This window comes from Pseudophryne corroboree, chromosome 7, assembly GCF_028390025.1.
Source record: "Pseudophryne corroboree isolate aPseCor3 chromosome 7, aPseCor3.hap2, whole genome shotgun sequence".
NCBI lineage: Eukaryota > Metazoa > Chordata > Amphibia > Anura > Myobatrachidae > Pseudophryne > Pseudophryne corroboree.
In genome coordinates, this window is record NC_086450.1 from 173,376,489 (window position 1) to 173,401,830 (window position 25,342).

Below are 25,342 nucleotides of genomic sequence, written 5' to 3' on the forward strand. Positions count from 1 at the left end.
ATATCCCTTTCAGCGCATTAACTGGACTTGTTTTAATTAATTTATATTTCATACTGACAAGGAATTACAGATGACCCTAGGTTCAATATTTATTAGTGCCCATCTGGACTTAAAAGAGGCTGTTTGCTTTACACAGCCCCTGCTTAATAAACTGTGTCATAGCAAAACAGGCAGGACCCACTCACATGGGGACAATCCCTATCTGTATGTAATACCGGTGGTCGGGATCCTGGCGGTCAGGAGACTGTTGTCGGAATCCTGGCGGCAAGCACAGCAAGTTCCCTCGTCACGCTTCGGGCCAGATGGTGAGCTCTGCTCACCACACTATTATATTCCCCCTCGGGTGATGGTGTGGATCACCACCCAAGTGGGAACTCAGGGCTTTGGTCGGGATTCGGACCAGCGGCATTTCCCCGGCTGTCAGGATTCCGGCATTGGGGTCCTAACCGTCGGGATCCTGACAGTCGGTGAACTAACTGCACCCCGACCAGGGGCATAACTAGAACTTTGTGGGCTGCATAGCAACATTCTGAAGGGCCCCCTGTCCCAGTGCTGCTAGAGAGACACCTCTCCATAGCAGTTGTTCATTTTATGCCCTATAATAGTGCCCTAGTTCATTTTCTGAACTATAGTACTGGCCTAGTTCATTTTATGCCCCATACTAGTGCCCTAGTTTATTTTATGAACCATAGTAGTGCCCTACTGTAGTTCACATTATGTTATATTATAGGGCTGCCAGTGCACATTATGACATACATGGCGAGATTCAAATGCTCTCGTCCCCGATATCCCGTCTAAAGTGACGGGAGATTGCAGGGGTGATATACAAATGTCCCCCGTTTTAGCGTTGATCACGCCTACTGCAGCTGGGTTTAGCTTTAAACTAATAAGGATCCATGTTACGATAAGTAATAAAAAGTGTACATACAAGTTTTGCTTTAAAGATGTCTAGAAGTCCTGATAAATGGGTGTACTGATTTGGTACTTTCCGCAAATGGACCATCTCGAAATCTGTCCGCACTCCCGGTCCTTGGCACTCGCCCACGTAAAGTTTCCTCCATTTTTGATGAACTTGCACAAAGACTGGAACCTGGCTGTAGAAGAGTGTAACCATTAATGCACAGCCCCATTCAGTAAGTATCAGATCTGTGTAGCAGGAGTAATAAATATAGGGAGCTCCCCAGGAACATTAGTACTATTTACAGCAGGTGGGTCACATGCAGCTCCTCTCACCTCACACGTCCTAAAATACCACAGCATCTCCTGGGCATGAAGCACCTGTCACGTCTGTTTCTACCAGTAATATCCCCTCGGTTGCCTTTACAGCTATTTTGATTTTTCAATATAAAGCGGAAGCCCCTGGTACTACAATCACAAATGTCTTGGGAATGAAGGCGAACATAGCTGCAGAGGAGCCCAGCAGGCATTTAGAAAAAAAAGTAATAAACAACAGAATACAAATAGCTTATTCTGCACTTTTAATAATAGGTCAGTGCAGCAATTGGGAGGTAAACCTGCTTTCTTCAGTTTTAAGAACAGGTAGTTACTGTGAACAAAGCAGCAATGTTACAGTTTATATCATTTTAACAGCAAAAGTTTCCAAGATTATATGAAAACAAAGTTACAGCTTCCACAGAACTAAAAACTATAATACTGCTTGTAACAGATTACTCTGCTGCTCCTCTCACTACACTGAGTGACCCAGCTACCCCTGCTTCATCTGTCGCTACTACTGTGCAAGCCGCCCAGTCACCCCAGGTTACACTCCAGAGTAGATGGAGACTGCAGTGAGAGAGAGAGAGACAGTGAAGCTGCAGGATTCAGCTGAGAATCTCCTGGTTTAGGACAACAATGTGGGAAAATCACACACAAACTCTGACATGTCACTTGGTGCCACCAAAGATGTAGACAGAGCTACTGCGGGGAAGCTATGATTCACTTCAAGACCCAGTGGAAGAGAAGGGCAAACAGCTTAATTAGCTAGGCCAAAAGCCTGGCTGAGCAGCTCCAAGTCCTTACACTCTGCTCAGTTGGCATGCGGACTGACGGGCGTGCTGTGAGGCCGTGGTCCAGTGACTCCAGACAGACTCTCTTTTGCTTAAGAGGGGGAAGGCAGAGGAAGTTTAGCACAACATTATTCAGTACCGTATATACTCGAGTATAAGTCGACCCGAATATAAGCCAAGGCACCTAATTTTACCACAAAAACCTGGGAAAACTCATTGACTCGAGTATAAGCCTAGGGTGGGAAATGCAGCTCTAGCTGTACACAGCCCTCATAGTGCCAGATATGCCCTCATGCTGCCAGATATGCCCTCATGCTGCCAGATATGCCCCACAGTGCCAGATATGCCCCACAGTGCCAGATATGCCCTCATGCTGCCAGATATGCCCCACAGTGCCAGATATGCCCTCATGCTGCCAGATATGCCCCACAGTGCCAGATATGCCCTCATGCTGCCAGATATGCCCCACAGTGCCAGATGTGCCCTCATGCTGCCAGATATGCCAGATGTGCCCTCATGCTGCCAGATATGCCCCACAGTGCCAGATATACCCCACAGTACCAGATATGCCAGATATGCCCTCATGCTGCCAGATATGCCAGATATGCCCCAGTGCAAGATGTGCCCTCATGCTGCCAGATATGCCCCACAGTGCCAGATGTGCCCCACAGTGCCAGATGTGCCCTCATGCTGCCAGATATGCCTCACTGTGCCAGATGTGCCCTCATGCTGCCAGATATGCCCCACAGTGCCAGGAAGGGTACTTACCCTCCATCGCTCCCGCGTTGTCTTCTGAAGGAGGGACACGGAGGGCACAGCGCGCGGCTCTCCTGTTTCCCTCCTGCGTCTCCGTCTCCGGCGGCGTGTGTGTATTAAATGAAGTGCCGGTTCGTGAGCCAATCAGAGCTCACGAATGGGCAGTTCATTAAACACACACACACGCCGACGGAGACGCAGGAGGGACACAGGAGAGCCGCGCGCTGAGCCCTCCGTGTCCCTCCTTCCACTGACTCGAGTATAAGCCGAGGGGGCTTTTTCAGCACAAAAAAACGTGCTGAAAAAGTCGCCTTATACTCGAGTATATACGGTATTTAGAGTAGGCAGCAGGAAAAATAATTTGCACATCATGAGACTAAGGGGTATATGCAATTGCGGTCGCATTCCCGAAAATGTCGAAAACGGGACATTTTCGCCAAAAAAAAAAAATCGACAATGCAATTCAGTACTTTTCGTCAAAAAAACGGCCATTCCAAATTCGATTTTTTGAAATTCGACATTTGTCAAATTCGACATTTCTGCAATGGTACAAATGCGGCATTTCGACAAAAGTATATTCAATTGAAGATTGTAAATTCGACAACAGTGCTTTTAGACAGTAAATTTGTCATTTTCAATCCGCCACACTTTGCTGGCGGAATCTAATAAAAAAATTTAAAAACATGTTTTTTTTGTGTTTTTTTTTATTGGTAATAGCATATCTATTTATATTAGAAGGGATTAGGTACTTGGTTTGTCTATTTAGGAGGCACAAGTATTATTTATATATTTAAAAAAAAACATTTTTTTTTTTAATGTAATGGTGTAAAAATCAGAAAAAAAAATGCGTAGGGTCCCCCTTCCTAAGCATAACCAGCCTCGGGCTCTTTGAGCCGGTCCTGGTTGCCAAAATACGGGGGGAAAAATGACAGGGGATCCCCCGTATTTTAACAACCAGCACCGGGCTCTGCGCCTGGTCCTGGTGCAAAAAATATGGGGGACAAAAAGAGTAGGGGTCCCCCGTATTTTTTGTACCAGCACCGGGCTCCACTAGCTGGACAGATAATGCCACAGCCGGGGGTCACTTTTATACAGCGCCCTGCGGCCGTGGCATTAAATACCCAACTAGTCATCCCTGGCCGGGGTACCCTGGAGTGGGGACCCCTTCAATCAAGGGGTCCCCCCCCAGCCACCCAAGGGCCAGGGGTGAAGCCCGTAGCTGCCCCCCCCCCCCCCCCCCCATCCATGGGCTGCGGATGGGGGGCTGATAGCCTTGTTGAAAATGTAAGAATATTGTTTTTTGCAGAAGAACTACAAGTCCCAGCAAGCCTCCCCGCAAGCCGGTACTTGGAGAACCACAAGTACCAGCATGCGGGGGGGAAACGGGCCCGCTGGTACCTGTAGTTCTACTGCAAAAAAAATACCCAAATAAAAACAGAACACAGACACCGTGAAAGTATAACTTTATTACATACATGCCGACACATATACTTACCTATGTTGACACGCCGACTCTGGCCACGTCTCCAATGTCGACGTCCGGGGTACCTGAAAATAAAATTATACTCACCTGATCCAGTGTCCAGTTCTTTTATTGTAATCCACCTACTTGGCAAAACAACAAAACGCATTTACCCGAACCAGACGGACTGAAAGGGGTCCCATGTTTACACATGGGACCCCTTTCCCCGAATGCAGAGACCCCCCGTGACTCCTGTCACAGAAGGTCCCTTCAGCCAATCAGGAAGCGCCACTTCGTGGCACTCTCCTGATTGGCTTTGCGCGTCTGAGCTGGCAGACAGCGCATCGCACAGCTCCCTCCATTAGTTTCAATGGTGGGAACTTTGCGGTCAGCGGTGGGGTTACCCGCGGTCAGCCGCTGACCGCGGGTGACCTCACCGCTGACCGCAAAGTTCCCACCATTGAAGATAATAGAGGGGGCTGTGCGATGCGCGTCTGACAGCTCCGACGCGCATACAGCTTATACAGCTTATGCTTAGGAGGGGGACCGCACGCTATTTTTTTTCGGGTTTTTTACCGTTTTTTAAACATTTTTAAAAATCTAATCAAAATCCGTCAAATCGGCCGTTTTTCGACAGCGGGACTGTCGAATTCGTTTTTTATTGAATATGTCGAATTCCGGCACCCACCTGCCGGAATTCGACGGTCGAATTGTGTCGAATTTAAAAACGGGCGAAAAAGTGCCGCAATTCATATACCCCTAAGGCTGGGTACACACTAGAACGACAGGCGATCTTGCCGACTGTTTTCTTTTTCTCTTTTTTGTCATTTATCTGTCAGGGTCCATTGTGTTTGGCTTAACTTGAGGCCACGAACACTAGTAACAATTACCCCAGCAAAAGTAGCATTTTACCAAACTGTATAGTGTGACTTTGTACCCTACTGGTGAAGGTGACCATCTGGTGGCATCAAGCATCAACTTTCTGCTAGTGTGGGATTACATCTATTTTTTGTACTACCATGCAGTAGGCCACATGAGGCTGAAATGTGCATCCCACAACGCATGTACTGTATGCCTCTGCTCTAAATGTGGCCACAGGCATAGATCTGTACAGCCAAAGGATGCTTCTGACCAACTGACTCCAAACCCAATTGCACTGGTTCATTCATCAAAGTAGATCTTGTTTGACAATTATCCTTAATTACAGTCCAGGAAATGCCCTCTTTATTTATAGATATGGCCATTCTATTCAATTAAACAATGCAGAAATTCTACGATTTACCAATGTCCAATCAGATTTGTTAATGTGTTTTTGCTATTTAGCTGCTGATTTTCATAGTCTTTATCTAGTCTTTTAATTGCTTAAGTCGCTAAACCTGTTAATTATATTAACGATAGTCCACTACATTTCACTAAATAAGTCCCTTACCACCTTTCACGGAAGACTCACTATTCCCTGTATTTAGCAGGGCCTTGCACACACAAATATCTTTGGACATCTGCCGATCATCTTGGGTGCTGCTTGAGTCTCGTAATAGCAGGGTAGATCTGTTACAGAGCTTTCATGTTGTAAAGACTCCAATACATATGCAACGGGTTGTCCTAATTCACCGATACCCCAGCGCCAGGGTCGGGGAATTGGGGATATACAATATAAATAGAATTTTCCTGATTTGCCAATACCAACCTAAAAATGATCGGGTCGGCAAATCTGGGATTTTTACATGCAGAATCCCCGACGGATCGGGAAAATGCCCCTCAGATGTAGAGTCCTCTTTAGTTAGGACTCCACCTAATAAGAATTATTAGCAAAAAATGTTAGAAAATATTTACCATCCACTGCTATAATTTAAATTGTAAAAAATGAGAGATGCAAAAATATGTTTAATAAGGAATTACCAGTAATATGTGGTCAGGGTAAGCAGTGCTACTCCTGTTATACTCCAGTATACTATTTTTTCTGCAATAAACTGTTGTCTACAACTTTCTGCAACAAACTGTTTTCATGTTATAAGTTGGTAAGAAATAAATTGTGATTATGTATATATGTACATTGTGATTATGTATAAGTATATACTGCGGCAATTTTGTACAATGCCCACATAAACCATCGGGTTCATATACAGATGTAGCCATGCTCGTCGTTGCTGCAATGCGTACGCAAGCTGCATTGTACACCGTGCTGCAACTAGTCGCAGCAAGGGTTCGCTCCATAGACGTCTATGGCGTGCGTATGCACACGTCATAGACATAGGCACCCTAGTCGCACCATCCATGTTACGCATCTTGGGGATGGACGAGTGTGGCTAAATCTGTATGTGTACGTAAATCTGACTCTGATACTAGCCACTGACCTCACCGCACATCACTGGGAAATAGAAGTCGGTGCTTCTATGAATGAATGGCTGTAGATAGACTGTTGCCATAATTATTTCAGAGGAGGCAAACTGGACGTACACACGTTTATAATAAACTATTTCCTGTCTTTAGAGTAGGGTTAGAATACCTTTGATAGATGAATATAATTTTCAACAGATTATATTTTTAAAAACCAAGATATTGACTATTTTCTGCAAATGTCACCTTTAAATAAACAAAATAATTCTGTAAGCCAATTGTGTTTAGTCACAATACAAAGGTATTGGTCAATAAAAGGGTTAAAGAAGGTACAGTGAGGGCACTGCAATTAAGAAAGCTGGTGAAACTCAAATTAGAAAATGAAAGTGAAGCACCTGACAATGAATTGTGACAACACAATACTGGAACTTTTCATACAATGAAATATGTGCATATTTAACTGGGACATGGAGCAGCCCTCAGGCGAAAGCCATCCACACAGATCCCTGGGGACTTCATGTGGCTGCCATAATAAAGAATAATGTATCCAGGTTATTTATAGAACCTAAGACCTGCTGTAAAATATTTAGTTAATCCACAAATCACGATCAGACGTTGTGTAGTGTGAGCTCGTGGACAGCCATCTGGGCAGGTGAAACATGTACTGAGCTATATATGGCAATAGCTCAGGTGCCCGCGATGGGTACAGCTGCAGCATTTTGTCCTAGATTTATCTAAACTATATGGACTAGAGCAGAGCTAAGCAGCATACGGCTTTCCAGATGTTGTGGAACCATAAGTCCAAGCATGTCAGGACTTGATATTTTCACAACAGTTAAAAATCACCAGCTTGCCTGCCCGAACTACAAGGAGGTTCAAGGTTATATGGGTTGGTATGCTGATTATCACAGTCATTCTTAGACGGAAGCATGGGGGTCATTCCGAGTTGTTCGCTCGTTATTCTGTCAGCTAATGTGGGGGGTTTTGCGTCTGCTAGCAGAAAGCTGGGCCGCCCAGTGATTTTACTCCTGCCACCGCAATGGTCATATTTAGTATCTGCAGTCGCTAGGTTCAAGAGATTAGTCACAAACAGGCTTCCCTTACATACCCACAATACACCAAAGAGACAGAGCAGTCCGCGTGCTTACAGTGTTTCTGTTCTTAAACGCCCAAGTTCATGGAAAGACAAATATAAGTTCCCTACAACTCAGAATAGGACCGCGATAGGCAAAAATACATCATTCAGATCTGCAAATGAGCTGTCTGCAATAATATGCCCTTTGTGTCCGTGCACAGAGACCCATTCGACCTAGGGGTAAATTTACTATGGTGGGAGTTTTTTGGAACTGGTGATGTTGCCCATAGCAACCAATCAGATTCTATCTTTTATCTTCTAGAAGCAGCTAGATAAATGTTAAGCAGAATCCAACTGGTTGCTATGAGCAACATCACCAGTTCTAAAGAAAACTCCCACCTTAGTAAATTTACCCCTTAGAATCAGATTACATTATATAAATGTGTCCTCATACCTCTAGTCTCAGTATGCCACGCAGCAGGAGGCCCCGTGTAACTCCACAGCAAGGACGCACCAAGAGACTGTGCTGATTAATTTGATATGCGACACTTGTATGTCTGTGTGCGACTGAGGAACTTGACATTTCAAAAAGTTGCGCTGCTACATTGTAGCACTTCGTACACAGATTCAGACTCCGTTGCACACAGATATACATGTGTAATATATAAAATTAATCAGCACAATCTCCAAGTATGTCGTAGCTGCATCGCAATTTTGGCAAAAATATACAAAAAAGACCCTCAACTCTAGCAGAGTCTCACGGGACCTGGTGTACTAAGAGGGGCTGCAGCAATGATGTATGATTACACATCTGTGTGTCTTGTACCATCTTTACTTATAAGCAGTAGGGAATCACTGCATATGAATAGACAGGCTGTGTTAGAAACATACAGAGGTCTGAAGCCTTCATGTATTGAGGCTGGATTTCATAGAGCAAATAGCATAATACACTGTAGCCAGATAGTAGTTGAGATCAGTCTAATACAAATTACTGAAAGCCAATGACTTATACCCCTTTTCCACTAGCTCTTAGAAACACGGGTAAATGCGCGGGGGCGCGCATTTACCCGTGTTTTGCCCTAGTGGAAAAGGGTTCCCCAGCAAATTCCCGGATCAAGTGATCCGGGAATCCTACCCGGGTAGCTAGCCGGGTTGAACATGTGTTCAACCCGGCTAGCTGTCTAGTGTGAACGGGTGCCGTGTCGAGGCGACACGGCTCCCGTTCACAGTGAATAGGGAGGGCGGCGCTGGGAGACCATGTGATCTCCCAGCGCCACCCCTGCCGCGTCAGTAGTAGCGTCACCAACCCGGCAATATGCCGGGTTGGTGAGCGCTGTTAAAAAGGGGCTGTAGCACGGGTCGCAGCTGTGTCAGGCAACACGGCTGCGACCCGTGCTTTTAGTGGAAAAGGGGCTTTTATACATTGTAGCTCATTAATGTTATCTGTACCATACTATTAAACTATTCACCGTCTGTTACTCACCAGCCAGTATTTCCTAGAGCAATGGACACAGAGCTCAGGAGAAGATTGCACTTGGATTCACTGATAACAGCGTCATTAGCAGCTGGAGAAACGACTACAAACTCACGCAGTCCATACCTGGAAAAGATGCATTATCCTAATTAACAATAGACTCAGTAACATTCTTATGCTTCCAAGGAAGCTCTACAGACTGGGACTCATTAATCATACTGGCCCAGTTTCCAAATAGAACATGTGAGCAGCACTGAGAGGCCTTTTGCCTCTGCTGCTTATGTCATTACAGCAGCAGATTTCATGAATAGTGATAAGCAGTGATTTTCTGCAGTAGCTGTGACCTAAAAGGTGAGCAGTAGCATGGCTCAATGTTACAATAACACAGGAACAACAACCACACATATTTCATACAAATGCATTCAACAAACACCAAAAGGTGCTTATTTACAGAGTGCAGTAAAGCTACATAGTTATCATGTGCTATTATTGCAATTAAATAAAAAAAAACATAAGGCTAATAACATATACAGCACACAATGAAAGTTATGAACAAACAAAGTATAATTGTGCAGTAACCCAGAGTATTGTCTAGCAGAGACTAAAGGCCTAATTCATGTTTGTACGCAATGCCAATGTTTTTATTTATTATTTACTTGCAGTTTCTTATGTAGCGCAGCATATTCCACTGCGCTTTACAATTGCAAACAACAGCGATAAGACAAACTGCGTAACAACAGACAGACACAGATGTAGGAAGGCCCTGCTCACAAGCTTACAATCTATAGGGAAATAGAAGGATACACAAGGATAGGCACTATATATAGCATAGTGGTCCCACCAGACTGCAGAGGCAGTCCTGATGGGATGTAATTAGATACAACTGAGCGATTATCGTCAAACTGCGCATGTGCTGTGATCGCACTGCACACGTGCACAGGAACCTTGGCTATTCTGCATGCAGTGAGATTTTTAACAGAGTGATTGACAAGAAGAGACCATCTGGGGACGGTAATGGGGAGTGGCGGCAAAAATGTAGGTATGTCATGGTCATTTTCAGGGCGTGTATCTGCTTTCAGCTGCGATCATGTATGAGGAGAAACATGGCACCAGTGTTGCTAATGATGCAGGCCAATCTGGTAGCCATATACTCATTCATTGTTCCTCGCTTTTGCGTTGATGCTGCGTATGGCCCTCATTCCGAGTCGTTCGCTCGGTAATTTTCTTCGCATCGCAGCGTTTTTCCGCTTAGTGCGCATGCGCAATGTTCGCACTGCGACTGCGCCAAGTAAATTTGCTATGAAGATAGATTTTTTTACTCACGGCTTTTTCTTCGCTCCGGCGATCGTAGTGTGATTGACAGGAAATGGGTGTTACTGGGCGGAAACACGGCGTTTTATGGGCGTGTGGATAAAAACGCTACCGTTTCCGGAAAAAACGCGGGAGTGGCTGGAGTAACGGAGGAGTGTCTGGGCGAACGCTGGGTGTGTTTATGACGTCAAACCAGGAACGCCAAGCAGTGAACTGATCGCAGATGCCGAGTAAGTCTGAAGCTACTCTGAAACTGCTAAGTAGTTTGTAATCGCAATATTGCGAATACATCGTTCGCAATTTTAAGAAGCTAAGATTCACTCCCAGTAGGCGGCGGCTTAGCGTGTGTAACTCTGCTAAAATCGCCTTGCGAGCGAACAACTCGGAATGAGGGCCTATGTGTACGCAATTGCTGAGGATATTGCGATGGCTCTAGTGGACATCTATATTCTTTTCTGTGTGGCAGTTTCAGTTGCGATGATTAGCAATTTAGTAGGCTGAAAAATCGCAGCTGAATGGGCGTGTGCATACAAACATGAATTAGGCCCTAAATCCAGGGGTAGCCAACCCGGTCCTCGAGAGCTGCTAACTACTCACATTTTCCAGACCAACTAGCTGGTGCACAAGTTTTGTCATTACAGGTTGAGTATCCCTTATCCAAAATGCTTGGGACCAGAGGTATTTTGGATATCGGATTTTTCCGTATTTTGGAATAATTGCATACCATAATGAGATATCATGGTGATGGGACCTAAATCTAAGCACAGAATGCATTTATGTTACATATACACCTTGTACACACAGCCAGAAGATAATTTTAGCCAATAATTTTTGTAACTTTGTGCATTGAACAAAGTGTAACTACATTCACACAATTCATTTATGTTTCATATACACCTTATATACACAGTCTGAAGGTCATTTAATACAATATTTTTAATAACTGTGTGTATTAAACAAAGTTTGTGTACATTGAGCCATCAAAAAACAAAGGTTTCACTATCTCACTCTCACGCAAAAAAGTCCGTATTTCGGAATATTCCGTATTTCGGAATATTTGGATATGGGATACTCAACCTGTACTAACTGCCACATTTTCAAACACATGGTGCATTCATTCCTAACCTACACATTCTACAGGAAAACATGAACTGTAGTTCTCAAGGACCAGGGTTGGCTTCCCCTGCCCTAAATCCATAAAGGCTCATGATTGATTGATTGATTGATTGATTGATTGATTGATTTGGGTTTCTACATTTTTTTTAAGGACCCCAGTGAGAAAATGAATAAAATATATATTAGAAATACACAAACCTTTTAATCATTGAGTAAAAAAGTTTGTATAAATAAAAGATATGTACCTACCCTAGGACTTTTTAAGGCTGTGTTTTAACTCTGCTTGGTCTGCAGAATATTATTATTATCCTTTATTTATATGGCGGCACATGGGATCCGCAGCACCCAGTTACAGAGTACATAAACAAATAGGCAAAACAAGAAAACAATGACTTACAGTTCAAGAGAATATAGGACAAGTACAGTGAATAAACATAGCTGCATCATCAGACGACACTGAAATAAATATCAGGGTGGCAGAAAACTGGGGGATTTGGTACCGTCGAATGGAATATTGAAAGGAAGAAAGGCTAAGTCAGAGATGGAAAAGCACGAGGGAAGAGGGTCCGGCTCGTGAAAGCTTACATTCTACAGGGGAGGAGCACACAGACAAGGGTGACACAGATGGGGTTGAAAGTGAGTGTGGGACAGAGGGCTTAGGATGAGAGACAGCTGGGTTTAGTGAACAAGTGGGTTTTGAGAGCCCGTTTAAAAATTTGTAGAGAGGTGGAGAGTCTGACGGGGAGAGGTAGAGAATTTCAGAGAACGGGAGCAGCACATGCAAAATCTTGGAGGTAGGCATGAGAGGAGATAATCAGTAGGCGATGTGCATTAGCGGTTTATGCCACAACGTGCAGATGGCAGCATCAGAAACGGACGCAAACAACATGAATCCATGACACATTCTGCTGTTCAGACTGTGGGTTGCCATGGTGGTGTCCCTTACACCAATTAAACATTGTTTAAATGCCACAGGCTACATGAGGTTTTTTTTTTGTTTTGTTTTTTGTTAATTATTCAACTGTTCAGTTTTGGTGAACATGTGACCACTGTAGCCTCAGTATCTTGGTCTTTGCTGACAAGAGTGGTACCCACTTCAAGGTTCAACAGGGTAGATGTAAGAACAGTCGTTATGGGGAAGAAGCAGTATCAGAGCCATTATGTGCGCTAATACCGCTTCTCCCCCAAGTATGAAGGAGGAGATGTGCTGTCAGTGACAGGGGCACTGCTATCTACAAGATAGCAAACTGATATGCAGAGAAATGTATGAACGCTCAGTAGCACTGACTGTTCTGACACCTGCAGCTATGAATTTTGACAGCTGCATGTGTCATTGCCCAAAAACCACAGCCAGAGACAGCACTGTCCCTGGCTGCGGCGGCTGCCAGCTCTGGGCTGCATGTGAGATCTTGCGATAATAGCTAGATCTCGTGCATGCCCAGTGAGCCAGAGAGACTGAAAATAGCGCTGGGCTCCCTGGGAATGGGAATGAGAATGAAGGTGCATGCGCACTACTGGTGTGGCCGATGAAAAAGAAGGCTGGTGTGGGAGGTCGCGTATCACTGGAGAGGTGAGATAACGCACTCCCATATCAGATGCTGGCTGCTTAATACATTTTGTCAAAGTGAGATGGAATCAAAAAAACTCATCTTTCATACATCTACCCTAAAGTGTTGTACATTCAGCAATACTCCTCTGCATACCACTGTTCTATCACATGGCAATTTTAGTTACTGTCACCCTCCTATCAGTCTGACTTAGGAGATGTATCAAAGCTTGGACTGAGATAAAGTGGAGACATATAAAGTACCAACCAATCAATAACAGGCTGTAAAATGACAGAAGCTGACTGATTAGCACTTTCTCCCTCTCCCAAGATCTGACGCTTACCGTTTTTGTTCTGTGAATCATTATCTGTAAACTCTAAAGATTGCTGTGTGTGGAAACTCCAGATCAGATGTTCAGCAAGAACCATTCAATGGTCAAGGTAACTTAGATCACATTTCTTCCCCATTCCGCTATAGGTCTTAACAACAACTAAACTACTTGACCATGTCTGCATTCCTTTATGTATTGAGTTGCTGCTAAATGATGGATTAATTTATTGATTGATTGATTGATTACATAGTTGCTTTATGAGCAACTATGGTTAATAAAGCGGCTACTCAGTGCGAAAGGGGTGTGTATGTGTATATATATATATATATATATATATATATAATATAATTTTTTTATTTTTTTTATACCCATCAACCAAAATATTGCAATCACCTGCCCAACATTGTGTAGGTCCCCTTCGTGCCACTAAAACAACAACTTCACAGTGGACAGGCTTGTCCTCACCCTCACTCGGAGCCAACTTGTGATATCCTTTTTCAGTATTAATGTTGGGCATTAAGTTTTATATTACAATATGTTCTTAACTTTATAATTTGTGTTCCCCGGAAGTGTCCCGGCCGGGACATGTTGCTACTGTTACTTTTGTCTTCCCTCACCTTCCCCTCCCCTCCCTTACTCCCTCTCCCTTCCCTCCCCCTCCCCCCAGTCTCTGGATTGTTACAGGTGAAAGGCCCCACTGTAGGGCTTAGTTTTGATGTTCCGACATATGTCGGATTGTTAAGGATTAGGTTTACAATGATGTTGCGTATTTCTCCCACGACCCCCATGCACCCTCTTTTGATGTTTCTTGTTATCAATCTACAAATTTTTATAACGGTCCTACATAAGGACCTTTCTTTACAGGGTTTTTGCCTTTGTTGGCGCCTATGCTTCTTTAGTCTTTCTCAAATTTCTATTCTTTGTTACTCTGGTCTTCCTTTCTCTTCTCTCAGCCTGCTCCGGCGGGGTGGTCCCCGAGAGGTCTGGTTTTCATTCAGGGTTTTTTTTTTATTGTGATTCCTGCATAGCGACCCGATTAATGTTATCCCATGGCACTTAAGTTGTTATCTGTCAATGTAAATGGACTCAACTCACCCAAAAAGCGCACCATATTGTTGAGCGCTTGCAGAAAGGAGAGGGACGATATTGTGTTTCTTCAAGAGACTCACTTTACGGGCCTTCACTCGAAGCTTCAGGGTAAACAATTCACTCAATCCTTTTTTGCATCCGCTAACTGTAAAAAAAGGGGTGTCGCTGTTCTAATACATCGTAAAATTCCTTTTGTGCACATTAAAACAGTGACTGACCCAGAAGGGCGCTACATAATGGTTGTTGGCACTCTGCACTCTGAAACACTGACCTTAATTTCAGTTTATGCCCCTAATCAAGAACAATCCCAGTTCTTTCAATCATTGTTTCGACATGTTGGTAAGATCGCTCGAGGACATATAATTTTAGGGGGAGACTTTAATGCTGTACTTGACCCTCTTATTGATAGAACTACCCCCGCTCCTCGTAAGACAGCTGCTCCCTTAATTAAGGCCTCTCGTACCCTTCTCTCCTACCTCCAACAGTATAATTTCCGTGACTCCTGGCGCCTGAAACATGCTCTAGCCAAAGACTACACTCATTTTTCCGCTCCACACCAACTTTACTCCCGTATCCACATGATACACATATCCCAATCTTTAACGTCCCCAATCGCAGATGCCGGGATTGTCCCATTCACGTGAACCGATCACCCAGGAACATATATTTTACTAGATATCTATGATGCCCCCAAGGGAGATCGGAAATGGCACCTGAACGATTCCCTTCTACAACACCCATCCTCCCAAGCTGAAATAAGGGTTGCAATTCAGCACTACTTTGTAGAAAACGCCTCTCACGATATCTCTCCTGGAATTATCTGGGAGGCGCATAAGGCCACTCTTAGAGGCCAATTGATGGCCAAGTCCTCTGCTATTCGGAGAAAAACTGCGCAGGAAATAACGTTGCTTGAATCTCAAATTGCCACTTTGACCTCCCAGTATAAACAATCTCAATGTACCTCTTTGCTCCAACGCATAGAAAATCTTAAGGGTCAATTAAATGCTCTCCTTTCCCACCGCACAGCAATTATTTTACAAAAATTACACCAGTGTTTTTATGACAAAGCTGACAAGATTGAAGCTGTTCTGGCGAATAAACTGAGACGTAAACAAGCATTAGGTTCAATTGATAAAATATACTCTAACAAATTGGGGTCCCTTACTTATGATCCTAAGGTAATGGTGGACGAATTTAAAGACTATTATGAATCACTTTACAACCTTTCAGAGTGCATCCCCCCCCCCCACCACCATTGGGTCTGAGGGAGTGCGTTCATACCTTTCGACGGTTCCTCTACCCTGCATTACGGACGACCAGCTCTTAGATTTGAACAAAGCTATCTCGTGGATGAAACTATTGCAGCTATTAAGTCCATGAGGTCCTCAGCAGTCCCAGGCCCTGATGGGTTCACAGCCCAATATTACAAACTATTTGACGCAGGCCTTGCCCCACACTTTACTTCCCTCTTTAATAATGTTCTAGAAGGGGCATCATTTGCCCCAGCTACAACCCAGGCTGATATCGTGGTAATCCCGAAACCGGACAGAGACCCTACATTATGTCAAAATTACAGGCCTATTTCCTTACTAAATGTTGACCTGAAGATATACGCCAAGGTTCTGGCTTCTCGATTGGCTCTCCTTCCACTCCTGATTCACCCAGATCAGGTGGGTTTCATACCAGGGCGCCAAGCGCCTGACAATACAAGAAGAACCATTGATTTAATTCACTCTATCAATAAACAGAAACTGCCTGCAGTTATACTGGCATTGGACGCCGAAAAGGCGTTTGACCGAATTTCGTGGTCTTTTGCCTTTGAAGTTCTACAAAAATTTGTTTTTTCTGGAAGAATTTATGAGGGGACTTCAGCATTGTACCGTTCTCCTTCGGCAAGGGTCTCTGTCAACCAATCCTCCTCCTCTACCTTCGGGATCGCTAACGATACCAGGCAGGGTTGCCCGCTCTCGCCCCCCTGATCTTTGCTTTAACGATGGAACCTCTAGCTGCGAGGATCCGTTGTAATGCGTCGATCACAGGGGTTACAGTGGGTCTCAAAGAACATAAAATAGCATTATATGCGGACGATGTCCTAATCTCCCTTTCTGACCCTGCCCATTCTATGGCACCACTTTTCTCCGAAATTAACACCTACTCTACGTACTCCGGTTATAAAATGAATAACAGTAAAACGGAAGTACTTGATTTTTATGTTCCTGCTACTATTAAAGCATACTTTAGAAGTCTCATTTCCGTTCGCATGGCATAAACAAAAAATTAAGTATTTAGGAGTCTTCCTGACTTGCAACCACCACCAGCTTTTCCAAACTAATTTTCCTCATTTATTGGACCAAATCAAGTTTGATCTTCACTCATGGTCCAACCAATTTATCGCATGGATTGGCCGCGTGAACTCGTGAAAATGAACGTACTCCCTCGGCTCCTATACTTTTTTCAAACCCTCCCAATATATATTCCTCCTTATATGTGTTTAAATTTTTGCAATTTCATACGTCTCACTTTGTTTGGGCCGGTAAACGTCCTAGGGTAAAACTGAGTGTATTGCAACGTCATTCCCGCAGTGGAGGTTTGGGTATCCCCGACTTCAAAAAATATTACTTGGCAGCTCAACTTGCTCACTGTGTGCAATGGTGCAATCCCGAGGCGAGAAAGGTCTGGGTTGATATTGAGGCGGATGATCTGGGCCTTTCCTCGCTCTCTTCCCTACTATGGCTCCCTAAAACATGTCGCCCCAGATCGGTGCTCTCTCACCCGATAGTTTTGCGCACCTTATCCATTTGGGACTATGTCAATAGGAAATACAAATTAACTTCCAGCCCGTCCCCTTTAATCCTTCTATTCCATAATCCTGATTTACCTCCGGGCTTGATTAGATTGGCTTTTTCTCGGTGGAAGAGGGGTAATATTCTATATCTTAATGACATTACTACAGATGTTTGCTTCCCCCAATTTTCCCAGATTCGGGAACGGACTGAGTTCCTCCCTGCAGACTTCTATCAATACCTACAGATCAGACATTTCCACTCTAAAATGGGAAATCTCATTCAAAGGCCACTCACGAGCTTTGAGACACTATGTTGGAAACGCTCCTCAACCAAAGGCTTAATATCCAATCTTTCCGCACTATTGGGCAGGGAGGCTTCTGCCACAGGAGACTCTCACGAGATTGCGTGGGGGAGGGACTTAGGTTCTAACCTGACCCCTGAAGACCGGTCGGAGATTTGGGACAATGCTGCCTCTAGCTCAATATGTGTCAAAATTAAGGAAAACGTATACAAATTGATCTATAGGTGGTATTATGTACCCTCCAGGCTGCGAGCTATGTTTCCTGATACCTCCGACAGATGCTGGAGGGGATGTTCTGAAGAGGGTACCTTTATGCATATTTGGCGGCAATGCCCTAAAATCACTAAACTCTGGAAAGAGATTATATTCCTAATTTCCAGTGTTCTTGAGGTTCCCATCCCCTATGACCCTAAATATTTCCTTCTCCCACTGGGGTTTCCTGATTTAACTAGACATCAAAACACACTGGCGTGACATATTATAAATGCTACGACATGTCAAATAGCAACTGATTGGAAGAAGCCCTCTCCTCCCTCTTTAAACTCTATTATCTCACGTATTTGGTTTAACTATAAAATGGAATATATGACGAGCATAATTAAACACTCTGCCAAATCCTTTGATAAGGTTTGGAGCCCCTGGTTGACATCTCAACATGCCCCTTCCCCATTTTTCGGCCAATATCCCACACAAGATAGACATATTGATTTTTTCTAATTTTTTTTTTTTTTTTTAAATATATATCATTTTCCCCTTTTGGTTGTGACCCTCCTCTCGGGGTCCCCCTGCAATGGTATCACTCTACTCTGCTTCTTTTTCTTCTTTCTCTCTTTCTATCTATTTCTCATTCCTTGTCCTCTAACGGTTTGATCTACCGTCCTTTGTGAGGACACTCTCCTCTCTCAGTAAACAAAATGGATCACTCAGTTGATTGTTATGACTTAGCTTTATTGCATACTCTTTTAACTACGTGAATATATTTTGCTGTTATGTATACTTCTTTGTATTACACTGTGATCTCTTTAATAAAAAGTTTATTAAAAAAAAAAACTTCACACATCCCCTGAAGGTAACCTTTGGTGTCTGCCACCAAGGCATTAGCAGCAGATCATCACCGGTTGTTCTTCCTTGGACCACTTTTGGTGGGAACTAACCACTGCATACCAGGAAAACCACGCAAGGGGGTTATTCAGCTCGCATTGCAATCGCGATGCAAGCACATTTTTTTTAAAATAGGGCCCTCCCATGCATGCGCAGGTCCTGTCCTTTCCTAATGCGGGGGTGACCCTCAGTAATTATGGACGGATAGGCAGAGGCGTTGGCGGGGCGACAGCACTCCATTTTCTAGGGGGAAAAGTAGCATTGCGGGGGCGGCGCTTAGCGAACAGGGGCATGGCGGTGCAAACAGGGGACATGTCATCTGTGTTTTCAGGGCAGCTGTGTGTCAACACATGCAGCCACTCCGAACTAAAAAATGGCGGTGGGTCTCCTGCTGTCGCAGCTGCCATAATGTCTGTGATCACCCTGTAATTGTGGCGCGATAGCAATTACAGCATGATCGCAGTGTGTGGATGGTGGACTGCGTGCTGGCCGCCCTTGCCCTGCAATTGGTGGCCCCCAGCATGTGAAAAAAAGGATTGGAAATTCTGCTGTTTAGCTGAATTTACAATCCTTACTGAATGAAGTCCAAGATCTGCAGGTTTGGAGATGCTCTGCTCCCAGTCATCTAGCCATTAGAATTAGGCCCTCGTCAAAGTCGCTCTGATCCTTACACTTGCCCATTTTCCTGCTTCCAACATATTTACTTAAAGAACGGAGTGTTTACTTGCTGTCTATGTGTGTGTATTATGTTACATTATGTATTTACATACACACACAATTTTTGTTAATATAGTTGTTTGCTAAAACATATTCAAGTAATGGGCCCTAGACACAGCGCGATCCGCCGCCAAGCTGCCCGACGGCAGATACGGCCGACGGGCAACCCGGCGGCGAGAGGGCAGTGACGGGGGGAGTGAAGTTTCTTCACTTCCCCAGGCACCCGGCTCCATAGCAGTGCAGGAAAATATGGACGAGATCGTCTATATTGGCCTGCATGCACAAGCGACGGGTCACCAGCGATGAACGAGCGCGGGGCCGCGCATCGTTCATCGCTGGTGCCTCCACACAGAAAGATATGAACGGAATCTCGTTCCTTAATGAACGAGATCGTTCATATCTTTCATTACTATTGTGCAGTGTGTAGGGCCCTTTAGTTATATTTTATTTATTAATATTTTCTTATATAGCGCAGCATATTCCATTGTGCCTTACAATTATAAATATGGTTTTAAACTGCAGTGCAGACTATCAGCTTTAATTTGAAGGTATTCACATTTAAATTGGAGGAAGGGTTTAGGAATTACAGCAGTTTAATATGTAGCCCCCTCTTTTTCAAGGGACCAAAAGTAATTGAACAATTGCCTCAAAAGCTGTTTCATGTGTGGCATTTTCTTTTGAAAGTTGTTGCTGTGAACCCACAACATGTGGTCAAAGGAGCTCTCAATGCAAGTGCAAAAGGCCACACTTAGGCTGCAAAAACAAAAAGATAGTGGGAACCTCAGGAACGGCTGAATCAATAGTTTGGTACATTATGAGGGGGAAAAAAATAATGCACTGGTGAGCTCGGCAACACAAAAAGGCCTAAACATCCATGGAAGACAATAGTGGTGGATGATCGCAGTACCCTTTTCATGGTAAAGAAAAACGTATTAACAACAGGAGGTAGGCATATCATTATCCAAGCCTACAGGGGGGTACACAAGGAGAGATCCGTGCTTAAATTCTAGATTGCTTAGAAACTAAGCACAGATCTCTCCATCTGTATCCCCATAGCAATAGCGATGTACGGCCCCGCATGCCAAATCTAGTCAGATCGCTCATTGCACGTGTTGTGTGCTGAGCGAGGGGAGAGATGTGTGCTGAGCGGCCTGTGCTAGATCGCCCAGCACACATCTCCTCTTTGTGTACGGGGCTTACCATAAAGAGAAGATTTCATGACAGCAAATACAGAGGGTTCACCACAAGGTGCAAACCATTCATAAGCCTCAATAATAGAAGGCCAGGTTAGAAAACAAAAAATCCAAAGATGCCTGCCTAGTTCTGGAACATCGTTCTTTGGGTAGATGACACTAAGATCAACCTGTACCAGAATTTTGGGAAGAAAAAAGTTTGGAGAAGACTTGGAATGGCTCATGTTCTGAAGCATACCACATCATCTGTAAAACATGGTGGAGGCAGACAGATAGTATGGGCATGCATGGCTTCCAATGGCACTGGGTCACTAGTGTCTATTGATGATGTGACAGAAGCAATAGAGCATGCATTTCACTTGCTGAAGACAAAACTGAAGGCAGAAAAAACTACGAGCAAATTATGGGGTCAATACAATTATCCGTGGTGATATTGCGGGAACATACAGTGCTCGCTTCCCCATAGGTTAGTAAGCTATTTTGTGCGAATTCAGGCAGAGTCCAGTCTGCGAAGGGTGCGAGATCAGGTGCCGTTGCCGCCGTTTAAAACGCCGCGGCAATGGCACTTCACACCCTTTGCAGCTAATTGGATTGACCTCAAAAACTTAAGACAGCTGCAGCAAAGGCCTGGCTAAGCATTTGGTGATGTCTATGGGTTCCAAAGTTCACAAAGTAATTGTATGCAAAAGATTCTCAACAAAGTATTAAAAATTAACATTTTATTTATGATTATGTTGATTTGTCCACTTGCATTTGATCCCCTGAAAACAGAGAGATATGGGTTCTCAAATTTGGTCCTCGGGACCCTAAAGTGTTCACATTTTACAGTAGCACAGGTGAATTCATTACTCATTGACTTGTTATTCAGGGACTAATTCAGACCTGATCGCTGTTCTGCGAATTCGCACAGCGGACGATTATCGAATGACTGCGCATGCACTGCAATGCACAGGCGCAACGCCAAACAGCGTCAGAATGGTGCGAAAATGTTGATTGCTAGGCATATGCAAGGTGAGTGACAGGAAGCGGACGTTTGTGGGAGGTAACTGGCCATTTTCTGAGTGTGTCAGGAAAAACGCAGGCGTGCCCAAGCGTTTTCAGGGAGGGTGTGAGACGTCAGCTCTGGCCCAAAACTGCCTGATTTTATCGCACTGTATGAGTAAGTCCTGGGCTGCGCACAGACTGGAAAAATCATTCAATGGTGAGTGAGTTGCAAACGGATTTGCAGCTGTCCGCTGACTGGTGAAGTTTACACACGGCGTACGAATGCATTCGCTTGCACGGGGCGGGTTATCACTCTGTCTGGGCGGCGACTATCTGATCGCAGACCTCTGCAAATTTGCAGCACAGAGATCAGGTCTGAATTAGGCCCTCAGAGAGGAAACCTGGAAGAAACTGTTTGGGGTCCTGAGAATTGAGTTTGAGAACAGCTGCATAAGTTTGGTAGACAAGCCATCATGCTCCTTCCGCCATGTTTGACAGTCTTTGTTACAGGGGTTTATTTAGAAAGCTTCTCAGCATGTTTATGGCCAATATGTAAAAAAACACTGCTTTTACCCAGTCAAGCCTATTTTCATTTCTGCAGAACAGCTGTGATCTCTTAACCCATTACTTGTCTTTTTTTAATTCTGAAAGCTACATTATTACATTATTCTTCAGTTTATGCCAACCTAAACTGGCATGAGAGGTGGGTCCATATATACATACACATATAGTATCTCTATATCTATATCCAGTGATCAGCCGAAAAAGAATTAGGATTAGATACTGGTTCAGCCTACAATATGGCTGCCTCCATACTATATAAGCAGCTGGTGCAAGTTAATACAAAAGGGATTCAGTATGGAAATCCCGGCGTCAGAATCCTGGCAGCGAGTGCGCTCGCCACGCTTTGGGCACGGTGCTGAGCTTCGATCGACACACTATTCTACCGGGTTTCTGTAAGGATACTGGGCGTCGGCATTTATACGTCTGTCGGGATTCCGGCGTCGGTATCCTGACAGGCGGTATATTGACCACATCCATACAAAAGACAAGTTATTACATATATGTTTTAATGGTAGTGTAAGCAGTAATCAAAGATGTCCTCACTTCTACAGATGGGTCCTCTTACATCTTTGCTTTGTACGTTATAAGTTGCGTAACAAATAAAGGGGCAGATGTATTAACCTGGGTAAGGCATAAGGAAGTAATAAATGCAAGGTGATACACGCACCAGCCAATCAGCTCCAATATATAAATTAACAGTTAGGAGCTGGTTGGCTGGGGCGTGTATCACCTTGCATTTATCACTGGTTTATCACTTCCTTATGCCTTATCCAGGTTAATACAGCTGCACCGCAAAATGCTATGCTTCAGTTTTTTCATGGCATTTCGGATGCTGATGCAGCCGCAGTCACACTCAGAATATAGGCATGCCACATATCATTCTAATCAACAGCTGATTGTGCGTCCTAATGCATCACATTGCTTCTAAGACGCATTTTTCGTGGGAAAAATGCAGATGACGCTCTGCGCTACCGAGTCCCGCCATGTCATGGCGCAACTTGAAGGGCTGTTTAGCGTGACTGCACAAAGGATGTAAGAGGACACATCTGTAACTACAACCTTACACAGATCCATAGTTTAGATGTGGCTGCACTGTTGTGTCTAATCCCACTAGATGGCGTTTTTGTTTAACAGAATTAGAAATTAACTCAATTATAATTCATGAGTAATCTCATAACAGCTGCTTCACGCTGCACTGTTTTAGTTTGTGTGCTGTCTGGGTCTAACTCACTGAAATCTACTTTACCCTTTAGCACCATCCCCTCCCGTAATTAATCGGTACACGGAGGTTCCCCATCAGAGCCCGTCATTCACATTTCAGTGATATCCCCATAGGTTTAGTTCCAGGCAGCAATTTATCTTTTTCATTGAGTTTTAGGTGGGAAACTACAAAATTGAGCTATAGGGTGCAGCAACAGGATTTGGGGTACTTTAAGTTTATCACCAAAAGCTCAAGATTCCTCTATAACTCAATTGGCTGCCTGGGAGTTACCACAGGTGAGCACAGCCAATGTTCCTCCACTGCACATGTTGCACCCAGGTCATCCACCATGACAGAGCACAATACAATTTGGGGGCAACATCTGGAAGTGGCTAAACCTTTATCTACTGTCCTTATTACAGGCTTCGCACTAGATGTACTCCCTTCCCAGACCTAGAAATAAATCATAACAAACAAACAAAAAGAAGAGGAGGACAGGAGAATAAGGAGCTGCAGAAGACACAGTGCAGAATAAGCGAAAAGCCCACAGAAAACCCAACTCCCCTCACCACTACTTCACTGCAGTTAAGAGAGCAGCTGGGGAAAGGGGAGGATGTCTCCATGTCCATTTTGGTGGCCTTGCCTAACTTGGAACCCCCCAGCATGCTGAAGAGATGCTACTGTACTTCCCACAGGGACCCAGCACTAAGTGCTGGCTGCTATCTAAAAGAATACATATTAGCCTCCCTCTGTCTTGTGCCAGGATGTTACGACAGGCAGCCCTCCTTACCCTCTCCCTGACACCAGGCACCCTGCACAAATGTATACTGTGCAGGCCTCAATGCTGAGGGTTCATCATGACTACTATCCGGCTCCCTGCAATAAGAGAAACGTGGTGCCACTTATCTTGCTGTCGCACCTCCAGTGTGTAATATGGTGTCGGGAACCTCCCAAAGGTGCATGGATCCAGGTCTCTTCAGAGGCGATCCCATGGCTGAAGCAGATTGCTGGCAAGAAGAGACACCTACCTTGGAAAAGGATGGTTTCAGCATCTTTTAATCAGGTGCTTAGCTCCAGCAAGCACTGTAAAAAAAACCTGAACTCCTAGGCAGTCAATAGGGATATAGAGAGGAGGAGATTGAGCTTTTGAAGGTAACTTTAAAGCATCAAAACTCCAGTCATGGCACTCTATACCCCAGTCTTCGGGCATTGGACCCCGCTTTCTAGTGTGAACTTTAATGGCAAGAACAATTTCTCTGCCCTGGTGGTTTCAACAGAAATTATTCTAAGTCAGCAAATGTATACACAAAACTTACCCTACACTTTTATTACTTGTAAAAGATAGATAAACTGAGTACGTACCATCGGACCAGGCAGTGTGCGATGGCAGGGAAGTCATTGCTCATACACAGTAAGTCCTGCATGCAGACTGGAAGCGTATCTAGGAGAAACACACAGGTGTGATACCCAGTATACTGGAAATAATAACTATTACTACAAGCAAGAAAAACCGTACAATATGACAACATTCAGTAGTAACAACTTCTATTACTAATAATGGGGAGACTTTTTTTTTCTTTTTCTTTTTCTTTCTTCAAGGTACTATTATAAGGCTATAATACATTAGTGATGTGTAAACGGTGAGATGTGATGTCATCACTTATAATTAGTGCTCAGTGAAACAACAAAATATTACAACTTTCTATAATTCTCAAGGGATGCAATAAATTTAGGAAATTTATATATCTGCATTAATGAGCTTCAATAAATAAGCAAATGTTAATGTTACTAAATAAACACATATTATATGGAATAACACACCTCCTGTGCAAATAATGGTCCCGTTAGGTAGAAATTAGCAGGGCTCTGCGCCCTACCTGTTTTGCGATTGCAATAATGTGTCCTGCCCTTTTGCCACACTGATGGGATAATCAGTCTGATCTGGACACTCCCCCTGAGTGGAGACATTACCCTCCTCAGTCAGGCAGGCC

General features: G+C 44.1%; 1 protein-coding gene across 3 annotated transcripts in view; it reads right to left on the minus strand.

Moving 5' to 3' along the window:
• RAB3GAP1 (RAB3 GTPase activating protein catalytic subunit 1) overlaps positions 1 to 25,342 on the minus strand; it is a 289,227-nt gene that overhangs the window by 232,956 nt on the left and 30,929 nt on the right. For all 3 annotated transcript variants that reach the window (XM_063933781.1, XM_063933783.1, XM_063933782.1), the window contains exons 5-7: positions 24,714 to 24,792; positions 9,120 to 9,236; positions 929 to 1,094 (exon numbers count right to left, since the gene is read on the minus strand). In XM_063933781.1, the coding sequence (XP_063789851.1) occupies positions 929 to 1,094; positions 9,120 to 9,236; positions 24,714 to 24,792 (362 nt within the window). The remainder of the gene's footprint in view (positions 1 to 928; positions 1,095 to 9,119; positions 9,237 to 24,713; positions 24,793 to 25,342) is intronic.